The 21,769-nt window shown below is 33.6% G+C and overlaps 1 protein-coding gene across 3 annotated transcripts in view; it reads right to left on the bottom strand.

The window, feature by feature from the left end:
• Nucleotides 1-554: 554 nt before the first annotated feature.
• The window catches only part of MTX2 (metaxin 2), a 61,837-nt gene continuing 40,622 nt past the window's right edge, over nt 555-21,769 (bottom strand). The window contains exons 4-10 of one of the 3 annotated variants that reach the window (XM_032407600.1): nt 17,708-17,780; nt 13,636-13,712; nt 12,260-12,352; nt 11,717-11,755; nt 10,962-11,112; nt 9,834-9,910; nt 557-1,486 (exon numbers count right to left, since the gene is read on the bottom strand). In XM_032407600.1, coding sequence (XP_032263491.1) covers nt 9,837-9,910; nt 10,962-11,112; nt 11,717-11,755; nt 12,260-12,352; nt 13,636-13,712; nt 17,708-17,780 — 507 coding nt within the window. In that variant the 3' untranslated portion in view covers nt 557-1,486; nt 9,834-9,836. Of the gene's footprint in view, nt 1,487-9,833; nt 9,911-10,961; nt 11,113-11,716; nt 11,756-12,259; nt 12,353-13,635; nt 13,713-17,707; nt 17,781-21,769 lie in introns of all 3 variants that reach the window. The other 2 variants (XM_032407579.1, XM_032407589.1) reach the window with 2 other exon arrangements.

Genomic DNA, 21,769 nt, shown 5'->3' on the forward strand with positions numbered 1-21,769 from the left:
ACCATAAAAACTCTGCAAAAACACAGGTGACTTGGGATTTTTTATTTTAATAATACACATTACAAAACTAATTAGTTTAGGAAAGCTACAAATAGCACTATGGTCCAAAGAGAGTACCCAAAGTTTATATGGGATTTAGACTAAGGAGACCCTAATATATTCTTTATATTGTATAAATCTACACTCTTAACAACAAAAAAAAATAAAGTGTAGTGTTCACTAAAAGCCAAACAGATGCCAGGCTGCCTGTGTTTGAATTCCAACTCTACTACTTGCTAACTCTATGACCTTGGACAAGGCATTATGCTTTCTGTCTACCATTCCCTCCTCTGTAAACTGGGAATAATACCCTTCAGAGTGTTTTAGTAAGGATTAAATGAGGTAAAAATGCCTGGTGCCCCTATAAATATTATTATTATATATATAAAATATAATATATATAATATATAATAAATATACTATTTAATATGTATATTATAAATTATAATATAAATATTATTCTCGACATTTTCAAAAAATGACATGACTTTCACATCTCTTTACAGCATCCTTGGTTTTATACAAAATATTTAAAAATTTGAAAGGGATAAAACCTATAATCCTTATGCTTATATACAAATTTCACCTCTGTGAAAACTATACTCCCTTTCCCACAAATTTCACCTCTGTGAAAACTATACTCCCTTTCCCACAAGAGGAATAAAATATTATTAAAATATTCTTGACTCAAAAAAATATGGTCCCTGAAACTATAAAAATACAGCTGCTGTGATGAAATGTTCACAAATTCAGTTAGGTTTAGATATGAAGAATGCTCTTAAATGGTAATCTGTTCCAGGATTTAACTGCCTTGCAATTATTTACATTTTCTAAGTACATACTTGTTCAGAACATTTTTCCCACGCCCAGGTTTACCATATATCTATTAAAGTCACCTGAAAAGTATGGAACACAGATTACTTATCTTAGAAAAGACTTCCAGAGTGGCTTTCAGAAAGATCAAAAGGAAATAAATACACCAGCCATACAGTTCTTTGAGCTTTATTTTTATATGCATACATGTTCCACGAAAACAAAAATTTCAAGGTATCAAGTACAACATATCAAATGAAATCATTCAGAATTATTTTAATTAACAGTATAAAGTACATGTATAGGATGCATTATATAATTTATTCTGAGGTTTCAAAAAGCAGTGTTTTTGGTTTTAAAATTCTGATACCATTATTTACTGTAACTTCCAAGTAACACATTTCAAGTTAAATTTTTTTTTTAAATAATGACTAAATTAAGACATTATCTCTAAGATGATTTGATAGATGAGCTGCCTTTACCACGATCTTCAAAATAGTGCTGTTCAATTCTTCTACAGAAAGCAAGGAGGTTGCTATAGTTTTTCACCTTCTCAGAAAGTTCATCATTGGTCAACTGTGTGGTAAGAATGGTATACAAATGGCCAAATACCAGTGCATCTAGTTCAGTAGGCCTAAAACAAAAGTAGAAATGAAAGTAACATGAATAGCATTTAACTTGTATGGCAGAATATACACTACTTTTTAAAACATTTTATTCATCTATTTAAAAGAAAAAGTCACACAAGAAATAAATCCTACCTCAACTTCATAGAATTTATTTTGTTTTTACTTGGGAGTTTCTGTTGTTAGATATAAAAAAAAACAACTTTTAAATTATAATTTGCTAGTTGTGTGACTTGCTTTTTAAAGTAGTAATGAGTTAAAATAATATTGGTGTAACGGATCATATTCATTTTACTCATTAATTTATCCACTAAATAAATACAGCAGGTCTCCAATGTGCCAGGAACTGTGCTAGACGATAGAGATGTAAGAACATGAAAGATATTCTAAGACATGGACACAAAACATAAATTACAACGCAATTTAGTAAGTGTTTTAATAGAAGCATAAACAAAATGGTATCAAAGCATAGAGGATTTCACTGTGGTGCTGGACAAATGACACCTGATTACCCAATCATATATTAACAACATGATTTAATTTTAACTTCACCACTTTTAAAAATAGTTTAACTTTCTTTTTTTTTTCTAAAGATTTACTTATTTATTTAGAGATGGGGAGGGTTGGAGGGGCAAATGGAGAGGAGAGAATCTCAAGAAGACTCCCCGATGAGCTGAGCCCAAAGTGGAGCTCAATCTCAGGACCGGTGAGATCATGACCTGAGCTGAAATCAAGAGTCGGACCCTTAACTGACTGAGCCACCCAGGCACCCCAATAATTTAACTTTCTGAAGGAGAAATAAAGATGTCTTCAACAAAAAATTTTCTAGTGTTTTTTCCCCTTTAATTAGGTATTAGTAATAAAAAATTGAAATTTATCTACCTCACTACTAATGGTCTGTAGATGAGGCTTCACCAAACTACATTATATTAAAATAATTGCCAATAATACTAATATTAACGAAGGGAGAAAATTATCACTATAATTATGAACTAATTATTGCTGTCAGTCCCATCATGATAAAGTTTTTGAGAAAATATGTGTTAGCCTACCTACATGTGAAAGTATGTTTCAGTAATCTGGTTTGGAAGAACAGATTTGGGGGTCCATCAAATCTTAAGTTTGAATCCTAACTCTGCCACTTACTTACTAGCTATGTGGTCTTGATCACTAATGATGAAGGACCTCATGCTGTTGCATGGTTTTAAATACATCTTTATGCCACTAATTCCCCAATATTTATCTCTAATCCCAGTCCCTCCCCTAAAGCCCAGAATCATAAATTCGAATGTCTACATAACATCTCTACTTGAATGCTTATGAAGCATCTCAAACTTGCTCATCCCATATTCCCAAAATAAAAGGCACCATTATCCACTCAGCTATTTGAGCCAAAAATCTCAGGGTTACTCCTGAATCTTCTCTTTCTCTTACCCTCTCATATCCATTAGCAAGTGTTGTGAGACAGGACTGCCAAATATGTCCTGATGACTACCATTTCTCTCTCCCCATTATCATCTACTCTGAGCCACCATCATCTCTCACCTATACCACAATAGCCTCCTAACATGCCTTCCTGCTCCTATTTATTGTCCACATAGTAACCAGAGTGATTTTTTTTTAAATGTCACCAGACCATACCACTCCAAGCATAAACTATTCTAATGAATATCCATTCCACTTACACTAATATGCCAAACTCCTTACCTGAAGCATAGAAAGCCTAGATGACCTGGCCCGGCCCCTGCTTTTCTCTTCAGTCTCATCTCCTACCACTGTCAACACACAACCAATACTGGCCTTGCCTCCTCCATTTGAACATAACAAACTCAAACCAATCTTAGGGCCTTGACCCAATTATTCCTGCTGCCTGGAACACTTTTCCCTTGACTTCACATTGCTGGCTCCTTCTTGTTTTTCAGAACAAGGCTTAAATGTCACATCTGAACACCCAAACTAAAGTGGACATGCATGGGGCGCCTGGGTGGCTCAGATGGTTAAGCGTCTCCCTTCGGCTCAGGTTGTGATCTCAGGGTCCTGGGATCGAGCCCCACATCAGGCTCCCTGCTCAGTGGGGAGTCTGCTTCTCCCTCTCCCACTCCTGTTGCTTGTGTTCCCTCTCTCGCTGTCTCTCTCTGTCAAATAAATAAATAAAATATTTTTTAAAAAAGTGGACATGCAGTCACATATTACCATGTGATCCTATTTGAATTCTCCATGTAGCACTTAATACTATCTAATATTTGTTATTGTCTGTCTCCCTCTACCAGGATCTTCTCTACTTGTTTCCTGCTGTGTCCCCAATACTTAGAACAATGTCTGAGAGAGAGTTCTTAATATGTTTTGAATGAATCAATAAAAAGGTGATGCATTTCTCACGCCACACTATAACTGTGTCCACTTAACCGTTTCTCCTCATACTCTAAGCTGGTTAGCGGTGACACTGCATACATCTTTTATATCCCCACTTCTTAGAAAAGGATGAAAGGAACTGAATCAGTATTTGCTGAATGCAAACAGAGGGAAAGCATCCTCCCTAAGGTATGTAGGATATTTAATTTTTCAATAGTAGTTATTCACATTCTTTCAAAGCCTTCCCTTTTTTGACACATTCATCAAGAATTATTAATCAAAGTCAGATGTGCAGTCAATGGTCATGTTTAAGGGGGTAGCCAACAAGATAGTTTAAAAAAAAAAATCACAAGTGTCCTTGGACTAAATAGCACCATGAATAATGTCATTACAAATGAAGAATCAATAACAAATGGATATCTGAAAAGAACCAGGGATGTAGAAGGTAGATAAATGTAGAGGCACTTTGTGAGAAGTAGTCACCATACATCTATATTACAATATTACTGACTATATTCCTTATGCTCTACTTTTCATTTTCATGACTTACTTTATAACTAGAAGTTTGTACCTCTTAATCACCTTTATCTATTTTGCTTACCCCTCCTATTCACCTCCCTTCTAGTAACTGCCAGTTTATTTTAGAATGGTTTTTTGTTCGTTTTTTAGATTCCAAATATAAGTAAAATCATAGTCCTTCTTTGTCTGATTTATTTCAGATTTATCCATCTGTCTGATTTATCCATCCATGTTGTTGCAAATGGCAAGATCTCATGGATTATGATTAATATTCCATATTATATGCATATATATTATATATAGCATTTTATATTTCATACACACACACACACACACACACTTTATCCATTCACCTATTGATAGACACCTGTTCCATTGATCTATGTATCTACTGACAGACACTTGGCTTGCTTCTATTTCTTGGCTATTATAAGTAATGCTGCAATAAACATAGGGGGTATATATATTTTTTTCAAATTAGTGTTTTCATTTTCTTTGGATAAATACTTGGTGGTGAAATTACTGGATATTTCTATTTTTAATTTTTTGAGGACACTCCATACTGTTTTCCACAGTGGTTGTGCCAATTTACATTCCCACCACTAGCACACAATTTCTCCATCCTCACTAACACTCTTTATTTCTTATCTTCTTGATAATAGCCATTCTGACTGGTGAAGTGATATCTCATTGTGGTTTTGATTTGCATTTCCCTGATGATTAGTGATGTGGAGCATCTCTTCATGTGTCTGTTGGCCATCTGTATGTCTTCTTTGGAAAAATATTCAGGTCCTCTGCCCATTTTAAATCAGATTGGTTTTCTGATGTTGAGTTGTTGAAATTCTTCATATATTTTCTGTGTTAGCCCATTATCAGATATATCATTTGCAAATATCTTCTTCCATTCAGTAGGTTGTCTTTTTTAGCCCCAAGTTTATTTTTGCTTGTTTCCCTTGCCTGAGGACACATACCCATAAGTATGTTGCTAAGGATGATGTCTAAAGCATTACTGCCTATGTTTCTTTTCGTTTTATGATTTCAGGTCTCACATTCAGGTCTCTAATCCATTTTGAGTTTATTTTTGTGTATGGTGTGAGAGAGGGGTCTGGTTTCATTCTTGTACATGTGGCTGGCTGTCCAGTTTACCCAACACCATTTATTGTAAAGACTATCCTTTTCTCCATTGTATATTTTTGCCTCCTTTGTCATAGATTAATTGACCATATATGTATGAGTTTATTTCTGGGCTTTCTATCCTGTTCCACTGATCTATGTATCTGATTTGGTGCCAGTACCATACTGTTTTGATTACTATAGATTAGTAGTATATCTTGAAATCTGGGATTATGATACATCCAGCTTTGTTATTCTTTCTCAAGATTGCTTTGGCTATTCAAGGTTTTTTGTGGTTCCATGCATACCTTGGATATATTTGCTCTCCTTCTGTGAAAAGTGTTATTGGTGTTTTGATAGGGATTGCATTCAATCTGTAGATTACTTTGGGTAGTACGGACATTCTAACAATATTAATTCTTCAAATCCATGAGCATGCTGTATCTTTCCATTTGTGTCATATTAAATTTCTTTCATCAATGTCTTATAGTTTTCATAGTATAGGTCTTTCACCTATCTGGTTAAATTTATTCCTTGATATTTTTATTCTTTTTGATATAATTATAAATGAGATTGTTTTCTTAATTTCTCTGTTAGTCTCTTAGTGCATAGAAATGCAAAAGATTTCTATATATTAATTTTGTATCCTACAACTTTACTGAATTCATTTGAGTTCTAATAGTTTTCTGATGGAGTCTTTAGGATTTTCTACATATATTATCATGTCATCTACAATCAGTGAGTTTTACTTCTTCCTTAACAATCTGGATGCCTTTTAATTCTTTTTCTTATCTGACTGCTGTGGCTAGGACTTCCAGTACTATGTTGAATAAAAGTGGTGGGAATGGATATTCTTGCCTTGTTCCTGATCTTAAAGGAAAAACTTTCAGTTTTTCACCATTGAATATGTTAGCTGGATTTTTCATAAATGGCACTTATTATGTTGAGGTGTGTTCTCTTTATGCCCACTTTGTTGAGTTTTTATCCTAAAGAGATATTGTATTTTGTTAAATGCCTTTTCTGAATCTATTGAGATGATCATATGGTTTTTATCCTTCCTCTTATTAATGTAATGTATCATACTGATTGATCTGAGAATAGTGAGCCACCCCCGCATCCATGGAGTAAATCCCACTTAATCTTGGGGCGCTTGGGCGGTTCAGTTGGTGAAGCGTCTACTCTTAATTTCAGCTCAGGTCATGATCTTGGGGTCAAGAGATCATGCCCCGAGTCCTGCTCCACATTCAGCAGGGAGTCAGCTTGAGATTTTCTCTCTCCCTCCCCTTTTGCCCCTGCCCCTGCTCACATGTGCTCGCTCTCTCTCTCTAAAACAAATCTTTTAAAAAAATAAAATAAAGTAAATCCTACTTAATCTTGGTGAATGATCCTTTTAATAAACTACTGAATTCAGTTTGCTAATATTTTGTTCAGGATTTTTGCATTGATGCTCATCACAGATACTAGCCTAGTTTTCTTTTTTTGTAGTATCTTCACCTGGTTTTGGTATCAGAATAATGTTGGCCTTATAGAATGAATTTGGAAGTTTTCCTTCCTCTTCTATATTTTGAAATAGCTTAAAAAGAATAGGTATTAACTCTCCTTAAATGTCTGGCAGAATTCACCTGTGAAACCATCTGGTCTTGGACTTTTGTTTGTTGGGAGTGTATTGATTACTGATTCAATTTCTCCACTGGTAATTTCTTTACTGAATAAACCTCAGTAAAATCCAATTCTTCCCTGAAATTTTTCATCTTAAGATTCCTGTGTATAATTTTTGCAGCATTTCTTCAATACCCTTTCCCATGAGTATATGAGGGTATATTTTCAAGTTTTACCATTTAATAGTTAATGCAGAACTCTTTCTTTTTCAAATATAACTCCTCTTCCAACTTCCCAATTTAAGCTACTTTTAACCAACACTTACTGACTGACCCTCTGCTGCTAAGCAGGTTTTGTTTAGAAAACATACAGACCTGCAAGGAGCTCATAAATGCTTTACAATGGTATAATTCATTCTATCCTGACTACACGTAGGGGAAAAAAGGTAACATAAAAATAACACTTTAAGAAAAGTTTTACTTTTTCATTCTGAGTCCATGCCCACCACATGAAAAAGAACAAATGACCCAGTAGCCTTTGGATAGGTGTCTTAACAGATATCACACCAATAAGATAGCTTGTATACAACAGGAAATACCGATTTTGTTTTAGTTGCATTTCGGAAATATGACTTAAATATTTAAAAGCTACCAAGTAACACCGTATATTATAAAAGATAAAAAAGGCCACCAGTGTTAGTATCTATCTTGTGTTATTTCTAATTTCTTTCAATTTCACTTTCCTAAATTTTTCTTTCCACCATTTATCTTCTTTGTCCTCTTTTCCCAATTCCTATTCTTGCTGCAGGATCTCCCTCATCTACCCATTCCCCTTCTCTCATCAAGTAAAACTACTGCGTTTCTTTCATGAATCTTCTCAACATCCCCAGGAGGTTAGCTAGGAGAAAAATTTATTCTAATTTTAGGGGGTAAAGGGAAGATACACAGGGAAATAAAGTAACCTGCCAAAGTCTGGTATATATTAGAGCCAAGAACAGAATTCAGGGCCACTGACCTGGAATCCAATACTACATTATCTAGACTTAAGCCAGTGCTCTATTCACTAAAGCACAGTATCTCACGAAGTAATGATTCCTGACAGATAAAAAAAAATGAGAAAAATGCTGTCACATCAAAGTGAAAATACAAATGACTTTTTCGTAATTACAGTTTACTACTAATTAGACAATGGGGTAAAACTAAAATTAAAAATGAAATCTATTTTTCAATCATTAGGGGAAAATGTTTATGTAAGTCTCATACAAGGTAAAATTATTTCAGAAACCTACATCTTAATATCAATTAAACGGTTCCTCCATAGCAAATCTTTGGTTTTGTGCTTGTTCTAAATTTTGAGTTTTTCATTATGAGCTTAAATATAATTGTACCCTTAAAAGAAAAAATATACTTTGATATTTCCACTAAATCACATGCTGAATGATACCTGGTTATGAATGAAGTCTTTGACACTGGGTTTAAATGAGAAGAATAAGTCAGATATATTCTCCTGGCCTCCCATGAAGACAGCATGCATAACAAAACTAACTCCTAACACATAATGATGCACTTCAAACAGTAAAACACACCTCTTCTGGGCATTTCAGCCCTAAGAATTCCTATATCAGCAAGAAAAGGAACTACCTGGTACTAATATGTAGCTATATTTCTTTTTTGTTAGAGACTAAACAAATAGACTCTGCATCACAAACATCACTAGAAACAGGAACATAGCTGGCGAAGCTTTACCTACCAGGATTTCATGGTTTGAATTCTATGACCTTTGTGCTTCAGAGATCAAAAGACCCCAAATTTCAGTTATATGTAGCATACATTAATATAACAAATACTTCCAAGCTATCATCATTGTCATTTTTGCTAATATTAGTATCTCTACCAAAAGATATAGGATATGGCTATAGAAGATGAATGCCTATAAAGATATAATAATTAATAGCAAATAAACCTTTAAAAAAAATTATCACTCTAAAAAGGAAAAATTTTTATTACAGAGCCAAGAAAAGGCTAGAATTTCTAAGTAAAACATTAAGATTAAAATGTTAATTTAAGCCCATCTTAAACTGGATCACAAGATGATTCTAATACATTAAAACTATAACTTAAAAAAAAAAAAAGGAAATCCATTCTTTGCCTACATTAGATATTCTTTTCCAGATTACAAAATAATTCTGTCTTAATGAAACATGAATTATTCAATTTAGATATATGTGCATATATATTTAATCTATATCTTTCATACTAATTTCTGTGCTTTACAAATATTTTCATTAACTTTTAAAAGATAAGTTCATAATAGTGCTTGTCCATCCAACAAAATTTTTTATTGTTTAGTTTTATTCACTTTTCTGGTCCCCAGGGTATCACCCTGTATAAACAAGTATGGTTATACTTCATGTTTTAACAGTATTTTGCAAATGTAGATTTTAAGATAATGTAGTTCCATACACAGCACCTCCAACTACCTCTAGTAGTACCTCTATCATATCATAAAATAATGACTGGTTTACATGTCTGCCCTTAAGACAAATTTTTAATGGCAAGGACTGCATTTTAGAAATTTTAGTATCCCAGAGCCTAGAGCTGTGCCTGATAACCAAGAAGTGCTAAGTAAATATTTAATGATGGCAAAAATGAAAAAGAAAACAAAATCTTTTCATAAATATTTCTGGATAAAACAATTCCTCCATGGTAAAATAAATCTGTAACCTAACAATACAGAAAAGAAACTAACTAAAAAAAAGATAAAGTTTCTTACTGCTTATTGAAGAAATACGGTTGTGTTCCCAGTCTTTGAGAAAGTGCTTGACAGCACTGGTCTACATCTTCTAAGACCTAACATGGGCAACAGACCCAAAGGAAAATATTTAAATTAGCAAAACAATTAAATGTGTCTAAAACTTAATTTGTATCACAGTTTATAACAAAAAATGTAAATTTAGGTAACCTTTTAAATATATTTAAATTAGACTACAGAACATGTATAGAACATAAGTAATACTTTCTATATAAGAAACAGGAAGAAAATTTGAGAGCAAAGTTCCTTTAAACACAAGTACATTTAAGTTACTTATAAGGATTACTATTAAGAAAGTTTCTATCTCAAAACTTCACCCCCTACAAAAATGTTTTCCTGAATCCATAGATTCAAATGACTTTACATATATAAAAAAAATCTGCTTCATAAAGATGACACTGCTGACCCACCATGAGTAAAAGCATTTGAGTTGTTTTCCCACTAGTGGAGATGGATTTTATATACTCAATCCCTATTCATTTACCCAATCCCCCAGTGTGTCACACATCAGTAAATTGGCTGGCTAGGACTACGAGTAGACTTGGAAAAGAGACATTATTAGTTTAATGACTGAATTAGTTCAATCTCATGACCTTGAAAAGCTATATATTTTTTAAATTTTGCGATTTCAGTAAATTTAAGACCAAAGAAAAATAGATATATTAAGAGCTGTATTTAACAGGGTTTTTAAGCCCTGATGCTGCAGATCTATATCTATTGACATAAAAGATGCCCACAATGTATTGGTGAATGGAAATTAGATTACAGAGTGCCAGGTATAATATGGTCCCCATTTAAGGAAAATGTTATTCAGAGACATCTAGAAGAATGTTCTCCAAACAGTTAGCAGTGGCAATTTCTAGGTGGTAGGACTTCAAGCAATTTCTATTTCCTTTTTGAACTTTTCTGTATTATATAGTTTGTTTTACAATAAGCATGTGTGATTTTTATAAAACAAATAAAAACCACTTCATGTCAGAAAAAAATAAGAGCAAATGTTTTCTTAATTTTTTTATTATGCTGAGATTTTTAAAGATTATCAACACAAAAAATGAGTTTCTTATGCCTTAAAGTTGAGGGAACCCTCACTTCGATCTGAATTATCTGAATTCACCTGGTCCAGAGTCTTGTTACCCCATCCAATAGCTTTCATCTTACGTTTGACTTCCCACTGTTTCTGATAGGCCAAAATATGATTCAAAGGCCAAGGATAAGGAGATCCATATCTGGCATGAGTGATCTAGAGCAAAAAGGTTTTGTGACAAACATGATTCTTTCTAAAAACAAAGCCTGTTTTTACAAACAGAATACTTAGGAAAATATATTTTCAGAACACAAATACAGCAATCTGAAAAAAATACATAGCTTGCAATCTAAAAAATTAAAATTTCAAACCATTTCCTTTAAAAATATATAAACTTTGGGGCGCCTGGGTGGCTCAGTCGTTAAGCGTCTGCCTTCAGCTCAGGTCATGATCCCAGGGTCCTGGGATCGAGCCCCGCATCAGGCTCTCCCCTCTGCGGGAAGCCTGCTTCTCCCTCTCCCACTCCCCCTGCTTGTGTTCCCTCTCTCGCTGTGTCTCTCTCTGTCAAATAAATAAATAAAATCTTAAAAAAATAAAAATAAAAATATATAAACTTTTATGTACTTTGCAACCAGTTATATCAAACAATGACATATAGCTTCCCTAAAATGTATGTGCAAGCAAAATTAAAGTAAGTGAAAAACTGTATCACTAATGGTATAAACCACAATGTTTCATTTATGAGCAGGGACTTACGATTCTGAGCAAAAGTGTTTTCTCATTAAATTTTAATTAAGATAAATGCTGCAGAACCACTCACCTCCCCTACTGTAGCTTCATCACACCACTGAAGATACAACTAGGAACAAAAGAACAGTCACTAAAACTTTAGAATACCAAAGAGAAAATGGATAAAGAAACATTTCTTGCCATGGTGATTTTTTTATAAGCCAACTTTATAAAAGTCACATATATGAGTTTTCCCTCCTCTGGCTAATGTTGCTATACAGAATTATTAAATTTAATTAATGGTAATCCTTAATAAAAGTATTTCTTATTCATACAGTAGTACATCTCTAAATACCATTAAAGTATTTTACAGATATTATTTAAGTAAACCTCCCAAGGCCAAAGTCAAATAATGAGTGGGCAAGAATCACTCCTTTTTACAATAGGAAAACTGGATCTGAAAATGTCAGACAACTTGTTCAAACATAATAACCAAATAATTTCAGTAACCATCCTAGCCCTAGAATTGCTTGACTATATTCCTATTTCTCAATAACTTTAAAATAGCCCATAAGAAAGATGATCTTTTATGAGAGGAAAGTTTCTTTTCAAGGCCTATTATCTTCTATTATACCTCTGCAGTCAACAGCATATTGTTGACTAATTCCATGTAGGCTTTCATTTCTGCTTTTTGGACTTCATCCAGCCCATCACTAAGAGAATGGCCCTAAAGGGAATTTAAAAAAATTTAAAAGAGCATCATATTAAATAGACAAAAACTTTCAGTTACCTTACTACCAAGTGAATATGAATGTTTTTACTACATCAATGTTTTTACTATAAATGTCTAATAAATTTCTAAAATATCTCCTAAAATAAAATTATATATGAAAAAATAGTTAATAATCTATCACTACAAAATATTAATAAGTAGTATTTATGTGCCATTATAAAAATGTCTTTCAATGGACAAAATTACATTATCAATTATTTCACAAAAGAAGAAAACAGAATGGTTAGTAAACCTTGTTTTTTTTTTTTAAGAGACTAACCTTATTAGTAATAAAATAAATGCCAAAAGATTGACACGTGTTGCTTATAAAGTGGTCAAAGTTGAAAAAAAAAATGTTAGTAAATGTATAGGGAAATAGACACTAATTTTAAAATTCTCATATACTATAATAATGAGTAGATGCATAAAATGGTATAACCCTTTAGTTCAATCCAGCCATCTGTGGTGAGACTTTAAAAATGCATACCCTTTAATATTGCAGTATCACTCTTAGGAATTTATCCTGAGGAGATAATCTGACAAGTGTACAAAGGTATCTGTAGAAGAATATTTATCTTAACACTCAATAAGAGCCAAAAACTGACAACAATTTATGTGTCCATCAATAAAGGCTTACATAAATAAATTATAATACATCCATACAATAAAATACTATACAACAACTTAAAAGGATGATATATTTCTACAGTCATTAACATGGAAGAATCTCCAAACATATTGATGATTTTAATCATCAGGCAGGTTGCAAAATACCACATAATAGTATGATCTATATTTTTCTGTATATGTATAGAGAAAAGTCTGGCAGGATGTTCCCCAAAATGTTAATGGAGGTTGTCCTTTGTAACTATTAAAACCTAAACTGAATTCAAATGTATATATTAATACATTCAACTTCTAAATATATCCTATATCTCCCTTCTCAAAGATTAACCTGACATTTTATAAAACCTAAGTTTTTATTTATGACCAAAACTCTCATAAGTGTAAGTTAGAAAATTATGTACCATTTTGTGAAGATCAAATTACATCTTCTGCCATTGATTTACATTATGGGGGAAAAAATTACACTTTAGAAATATTTCTCTACTAGTTTATATTGGCATTTTATAAAACTAGGTTAAAATCAATATAAATGTTAAGACACACTAAAGAATGATGAATGACTTACTTAAGACTAACTGTGATCAAATATATTTAATATCTTTTTTTATTACCTTGGCTTTAACGAATTGGACTATTGGACCAAGTTCTGATACTACTTGATTTCCTACATGAATAAAAGGTACTTTACCTGTTGAGGGAAAAAAAATGTATGAAAACACTTTCAGTAAATTAATACAAAAATAGAATGTGTTTTATTAATATACTGATTTTGTATCCATATAACTTTTGGAAAATTATAATTAAATGTGTACATTAAATTCTATAAAGTTTTAAACAACAATTACTAATTTTAAAAGAAAAAGGAGATTCGGGGTGCCTGGGTGGCTCAGTCGTTAAGCATCTGCCTTTGGCTCAGGTCATGATCCCAGGGTCCTGGGATCGAGCCCCACATTGGGCTCCCTGCTCGGCTGGAAGCCTGCTTCTCCCTCTCCCACTCCCCCTGCTTGTGTTCCTGCTCTATCTCTTGCTCTGTGTCAAATAAATAAATAAATAAATCTTAAAAAAAAAAAAGGAGATTCATTTCTAGAGTTCTCACTTGTATATAATAACTGATCACAATATTCCTTTTTCAGAACTAACACTAACAAATCGCTATATAATATAGCAGTAAATACTAATTATTGAAATTACATGAACCAAGGCCGAACACTGGTTCACAGCCACTGACAGATTTGAAAGAAATGTAATGGGACCTCCTATTCAGAGTATAATGAATCAATCTATATTTTAAACTACATTTAAGAAGATGACTTCTTTTGGGGCACCTGGGTGACTCAGTCATTAAGCGTCTGCCTTCGGCTCAGGTCATGATCCCAGGGTCCTGGGATCGAGCCCCGCATTGGGCTCCCTGCTCTGCGGGAAGCCTGCTTCTCCCTCTCCCACTCCCCCTGCTTGTGTTCCCTCTCTCGCTGAGTCTCTCTCTGTCAAATAAATAAATAAAATCTTTAAAAAAAAAAAAAGATGACTTCTTTTTATATCTATTTTTAAATCTCAGATACCCATTAAGTTCAAAATTTTAAGCACATAATGGTACAATAATGTCTTTGACTCAAAAAAATCAGGAATTAAGAGAATTAGCAATCTTTGAAGATATGCTAGTTTATGAATTATAATACAAAATATGTTCCCAGACACATTTGGGGGGAAAAAATAAGAAGTATGCTTATAAAAACTGGCTTCTCTAAATAAATGTCACATTAAAAAAGTAGTATTTCATTTTTATAAATACCAATACTTGATGAAATTATCAGAGATGATAACAAAATAGTCTCTAAATAGCAACAAAGTTCACCCCAAAAGCTAGAGGATGAAACTTGCTATCAGACCTAGTTCAAATAGAGTTCACACTAACAGCAGGCTTCTTCATGGTCCTTTTCAACAGATTCACTCCTCTCTGTCTCACTCAGCCCAAGGGTAATGGATGAGGTGCATAGCACCAACAAAAGCTTCATCTACATCCATAGGATAACACGCATCACAAAAGGCAGGCAGGCCTTCAGGGAAACAACAACTCAATAGATATATTTAGAAGACATTTCCATGTAACCAATATAAAAACACTGAATTCCACATTCCCTTCTTCTACTGCTTTATAAATCTTGCAAAAAAGAAAAGAATTTATCTGGGTATTAGGTCATACTGTTTTTTAACTTGAGATAAAATCTTTGTAAGTACTCTAATGCTAGAAATAGTACAGGTCCTCTGAGATAAAATGATCTGAGAATGAAAACTATGTGTGGATAAATGCCTAGACTGAAGGCTATTTTTAGGTTGTAACATTTTGAAAGGGAAGTGTATTTCTCATTTTCAATATCCAGTTTGGCATTCTTGGAAGAAGGAGTTTGTGTTTCCTTTTTGTAAAAATACTTTCAGTATTGTAGATTCTGAAGCAGGAGAGCAGTGTGGGTAGTCTATCCCTAAATATAAAGAAATATATAAAAATCAAGGCAACAAATTAGAAGTGAATAAAGTTTTTTGTCACTCGCCTGACTTAAAGTGAAGCCAATGTTATATTCTTATTATTGCAGGTATCAAGCAAAAGCACGGTGAGACATTTATTCTCTGGCACCAATCAAAGGTCATTTTAAAAGAAGAAAAACAAACTGAGGGCCCTATTTCTTATTTTAGGCAGAATAATCATTCTTAGAACTTAAACAAAGGAAGCAAGAAGAAAGCAAGCAAGTTTGTAGATTCAGAAAATATTAGAAATAAAAAGAGCCTCAAATACCATCTAGTCCAACCACCACATATTACAGATGAAGTCACTGAAGCTCAAAAAAGAGAAGTGAAATTTCCCAAGGAAACTGTCAATATGTGACAAGGTCACAGAAGGATTAGAGTAAAAATTTCCTAACTCTTAGCCAAAAGTGACTTGATTTCTGAATACTGCACGATGTTCTGTGCTTTAAAAACCTTCCACAACAAGATCAAGCAAAAAAATAAAACATTCCCCTAATCACCCCAAATTATATGATAAAAGAGAATAATACTAGTTATGATAAAATTTTAAATAAATGCATTAACAGAAAGTGCCATTTTCATCTGCCTACAGGAAACTCCTCCTATGAATGTGTGTGTGTGTGTGTGTATGTCCTGCAGCCTCTATAATAGTTATTTGTCTTTCATAGAGTCTATAAAAAAATATCTACCTGGGTGGTACTCAGTATAGTCCTTTTAGGAAACAGGTGGATGAATTCTATGGCTTCTCCTCATTCGCCAAAGATATCAACTTTAGTATCAGATTATTAACTTTTTTATATGTATAGCTACACTCTTTTTATATGACTACATAAAGGAAAAAGATGGACAGAACCCAATATAATTCATCTCACCAGAATTCAGAAAGTTTATAAAACCTACATTCAAAATTAACAGAAAATGAGTCAATTAATGGCCTTCAACAATCTAAAATATGTCTATGTTTACAAGTCTAGAAATTCTTTTATGGAGATGTCTTAAAATGTATATTCATAAATCTTTTTTTTTTTTTAAGATTTTATTTATTTGACAGAGAGAGCACAAGCAGAGGGAGAGAGAGGGAGAAGCAGGCTCCCTGCTGAGCAAGGAGCCCGATGTGGGACTCAATCCCAGGACCCTGGGATCATGACCCGGGCCGAAGGCAGCCGCCTAACCGACTAAGCCACCCAGGTGTCCCATATTCATAAATCTTTAAGTGTAGAGGTATTAATGTAGAATTTTCAGTGTGTATGGAGGCTGTCTTCACAGCTTTTGACAATTATTATCACCTTTAAGAACCTAAGATGAAAAGAAAAAAAGAAAATGGTTTACACAAATCATTTCTAAGTTACCTTCAGAGGGAGGAGATAGATAAATGTCTCCCTAAAAAAGCAATGTAACACATTTATCCCAATCATTTATATTCAATGGATTTACCCATAAAGGAATGATTCTGTATTATTGCTGCAGCAGCAGAACCATAATTATAATCCATACCAATTCTAGTTAACATTTATCAGCTTTGTGCACTATATTTTTATATTAGAAATTATCTGAACCATATTTATTTAAAACTTTACCTTAATCTACTAATACATGACACACAGAAAAGGCAATACTGATCATAAAAAATAGCACAAAGGCTAAAATCTTAATAAGTATCTTAAAATCTGTTGAAATAAAAATAAAACAAAGATTAGAAACCAAAAGCATTCAGAGATGAACTTAAGATCTTTGACAAGTAAATTTAATTATTCCATAATCTCTCTTCTTCTCTCTGAATAATAGGAGAAAATAGTTTGGAGAAGTGTGTTTAATACCAAATGGATTCATTAATATCAAAATTTGTTTTCTGAAGTGGAAACAGTCCTATGTAAATAAGACTGGGGATATCTGAGATTATGTATTTTCTTAATATTTACTACTTAAAACAATTTCTGTAACTTTCTAGTAACCAACTATGACCACAGAGTTGAAATGAATAGCCATGTCCACCCAAAGACTATCAAGTTTACAACTGTTACTTTACAAAACCATGGGGAAATTCTTCAAAGGATGAATATACAAACAAACAAAAATAGGCCTTTTAAAATTGTAGGTACAAACTGGACTAACACTACAATTGTATCAATGCACAATATTAACAGAGAATTTTTAAAAACTTACCAGATGGAGACATATATTCTGCATTTGCCCTACAAACCACTTTGATAGGCAGATTACACATTTGCAAAAAGGCCTGCAAATCAAGAGAAGTATAGTTAGCCTAGTGAAAGTATATATATATTTGAACACAACTTTTTATTTATTTATTTTCTAAACTTAAGTAATAGCTCACATAGTAACACTTCATTGGAAAAGAATGAAACAATTTAAAGTGAAAGATCTGTATTCCAAACAAAACAAAACGTCATTTCAGTACTAAAAAAATCAATGTAACTTAGACACCAGTAAATGTATGACACTTAAAGCATTTATACACGCTTAAGAAAAAAAATGTAAATTATCTACACTTATTTTACTGCATTAGTTTGTGTAAGCCAGCAATACTATATTTTGGTTTAATTTTCTTTAATGATGACTAAAGTCCAAATTTTATAAAGTATTGCTTAATTCCACTACTCCTTACGGGATCTTCACCTTTCTCGACTTAGAGAAAAACTCTCAAAATGTTATTTCTGCTACTTCCAAGTTCTCTCCTATAATACTCAGTATTCTAATGTGTAGCTTTTATGCTCACTAATTCACTTTTTAAAGACATAAGTTTTTGGGGTTTTTTAAAGATTTTATTTATTTATTTGACAGAGAGAGAGACAGTGAGAGAGGGAAGTGGGAGAGGGAGAAGCAGGCTTCCCGCCGAGCAGGGAGCCCAATGCGGGGCTCAATCCCAGGACTCTGAGACCATGACCTGAGCCGAAGGCAGATGCTCAAGGACTGAGCCACCCAGGCTCCCCAAGAGGTAAGTTGTTGATTTGTACTTTGTTATAGTAACAAAAATCTCATAAGCAACTTAAATGTCTATCAATACAGAACAAGTAAATCATTTATGGTGAATCCAAATCATGGAATGTTATGCAATCCCTTTTAAAAACCATGAACTATATCTTCACACATGGCTATCTGAAATAAGCTTATTTCCCAGCCTCCCTTACAACTGGATGTGACCAATGTCTAAATTCTGGCCAATGGGCCTTAAAGTTCTGGGCCACTGCTAGGAAGTTTCTTTAAAAGGAAGGGATATGGGCACCTGGGTGGCTCAGTCATTAAGCGTCTGCCTTCAGTCATGGTCCCAGGGTCCTGGGATCAAGCCTCGCATCGGGCTCCCTGCTCCACGGGAGCCTGTTTCTCCCTCTCCCACTCCCCCTGCTTGTGTTCCCTCTCTCGCTGTGTCTCTCTCTGTTAAAAAACAAATAAAATCTTTAAAAATAATAATAATAAAATAAAAGGAAGGGATATGGCCTCTCTGCTTTTTTTCCTTCCCGCTCACTAGAATAGGAAAAGGATGACTATAGCCACAGCAGTCAAATTGAACCATGAAACAGAAGCTGAGAGTTGAAGATGGCAGAGCAACAAGAGTAAAGCCTAGTTCCTTGAGAATCATGGAGTCACCGAACCTGGATTACCTGTGCTTGTAAGAAGAAGAAATAAACTTCGATCTTTTTAAGTCTCTGCTATTTTGGGTTTTCTATAACTCATAGCCAAAGTGAATTTTAACTAATTCATCAATAATTACTGTTTCTAGCTTTAAACACCACCTCAGCCAACCAAAAGTTGACTCTTTTGTGTCTGCTTAAGTGTATACTGTCCTCTAAATACTATAACCTGTGCTGCCAAATTATTTTTTCTTTTTTTTAATTTTATTTTATTATGTTATATTAATCACCATACATTACATCATTAGTTTTTGATGTAGTGTTCCATGATTCATTGTTTGCGAATAACACCCAGTGCTCCATTCAATACGTGCCCTCCTTAATACCCATCACCAGGCTAACCCATAGCCCCCACCACCCTCCCCTCTAGAACTCTCAGTTTGTTTCTCAGAGTCCTGTGCTCCCAAATTATAACAACGATAGTGAACTACTTGACTGACCCACAAGTATAGACTAGGATCAAAAAACACAGATTGCTAGGAATGGAAGAATTAGAGACAAGAAGTATCAGCAGCTCTTTCAAGAAGAATGGATAAGAAAAGGAAGAAGGGATTAGAAGGGTCTTCCTTCTATTAAATATGTATCTGTACCCGATGATGAAGGTTGAAATTGTTAAAACATAAATAGAAAAGAAAAAAACACAGTGGAAACACACTAAAATGACAAAAAACAGGTAGAGTAACAGGCATACAAGATCCATGAGAAGGTAAAAAGGGATGTAAGAGCACAGGTATAGGTATCTGGTCTTCTGCCAGGAAACAGGACACTTTTCCCACTCTAACGCAAGGGCTGGTTGGAGCCAGTAATGACTGCAGTTGATAAGCAAGAAGGACAAGAAAATGAGAGAATGTTCACATTCTATGAAATGGGAAAGAAATCATCTTCTGAGAATGAAGGAATAAAAGGGGATTGAGGCCTTCAGAGAAGAACAAAAAGAATCTGAAGGAACTACTTAATACTATCTTCTTAAATGTCTGAATATAGTCCCTTGTTAGTTAACAATTATACTACTATAAAAATAGTAAATATTGTATATTTTGCTAAACCAAATGTACAGTGGTAACTGTACTAACCACTATTTCAAAAAGCTGTATTTCACCAAAAAGGATTAAGCAAAATGGTAATGTTCTGCAATCAAAGCCATGTTTCCAGTCCTGTGAATTTTTCACTTTTTTACTAAAATATAACTGATTGCATTTTGACCAATTTAGCAACACTCAACTCACCACAGACCTCAACTGATGGCATAATTGTAGTTAGCCAAAGATTAATTTTGCAACATTTCCTACAATTACTCTTTATCCCCGATTCAAAAGAAATTTTATGTATTAACCTGCAGTTTACAAAGAAGTCTGATGGCACACAGTATTTTCATTCAAACGTTAAGAATGTAAAACAGAACACTACTGTGACTGTCTTTGAGAATATAAAAATGTTAAATCCAAACTAGGCTTTGATTCAAACAGTAGTTCCTCCTTTCTTTTGCAGAATGGAAGAAAATTCCTGAGAGGTTACAAAATAATAATTTCAACCTTCACTTTCCATTTCTTATCAGCCCCCAAATAAAACGGCATGATACACCAACCTAAAACACATTTTATTTTCAATTCTGAAACTGCAGTCTTCATATTTTTATTCTTATGTAAATCCAAAGAAAAAATGTAGTTGTAATTATAATAAGCAAATTTAGGATAACTCCGCTAACTCCTATTCTTCAGCTGGATACTTTATTCCAAACTAATTCAAGTGATTAACAATATAAAATAATCTGCACCAAAAACTTAGCACATACTATCAGAATCTAGAACTGTGCTGCCCAATATGGTAGCCACCAAGTCACCTGTGGTTATTTAAATTTAAATAAACTAAAATTGAATAAAATTTTAAATTCAGTTTCCCAGTCACACTAGACATGTTTCAAGTGCTCTAGAGCCACATGTGGCTAATGGCTACTGTGTTTATTGGACAATACAAATAACTGAACATTTATATCACTGCAGGAAGTTCTATTAGACAACATGGATCTACAGCAATGGTAATCAGTGCATAAAAGACACCTTAGCAAGACAGGCTGACATCATCTGAAAGTGATCAGGCTAAATATTATAAAAATAATCTGCACAATATTAGAGTGTCCACAAACTCTGCATGTGATCAATCAACTTTTGATGACAGTGACACATTAAGCACCATAATACTTTCAATTTTAAAGAGAACTAATATAAGTTTACTCTGCCAAGCAACTCCAACTGATAAAATGGTCACATAAATTTATGAACATGTGAAAACTAAGAACTTAAGAATGAATAAACTAAAACTAGAGTCAATAAATACATTCATTCTTTGAATGGTAAGGAATTTTTTTTTTTTTTAAGATTTTATTTATTTATTTGACAGAGAGAGACACAGTGAGAGAGGGAACACAAGCAGGAGGAGTGGGAGAGGGAGAAGCAGGCTTCCCGCTGAGCAGGGAGCCCGATGCAGGGCTCGATCCCAGGACCCTGAGATCATGACCTGAGCTGAAGGCAGTCGTTTAACCAACTGAGCCACCCAGGCGCCCCTGAATGGTAAGGAA

This window comes from Phoca vitulina, unplaced genomic scaffold (genome assembly GCF_004348235.1).
Source record: "Phoca vitulina isolate PV1807 unplaced genomic scaffold, GSC_HSeal_1.0 scaffold1, whole genome shotgun sequence".
Lineage (NCBI taxonomy): Eukaryota > Metazoa > Chordata > Mammalia > Carnivora > Phocidae > Phoca > Phoca vitulina.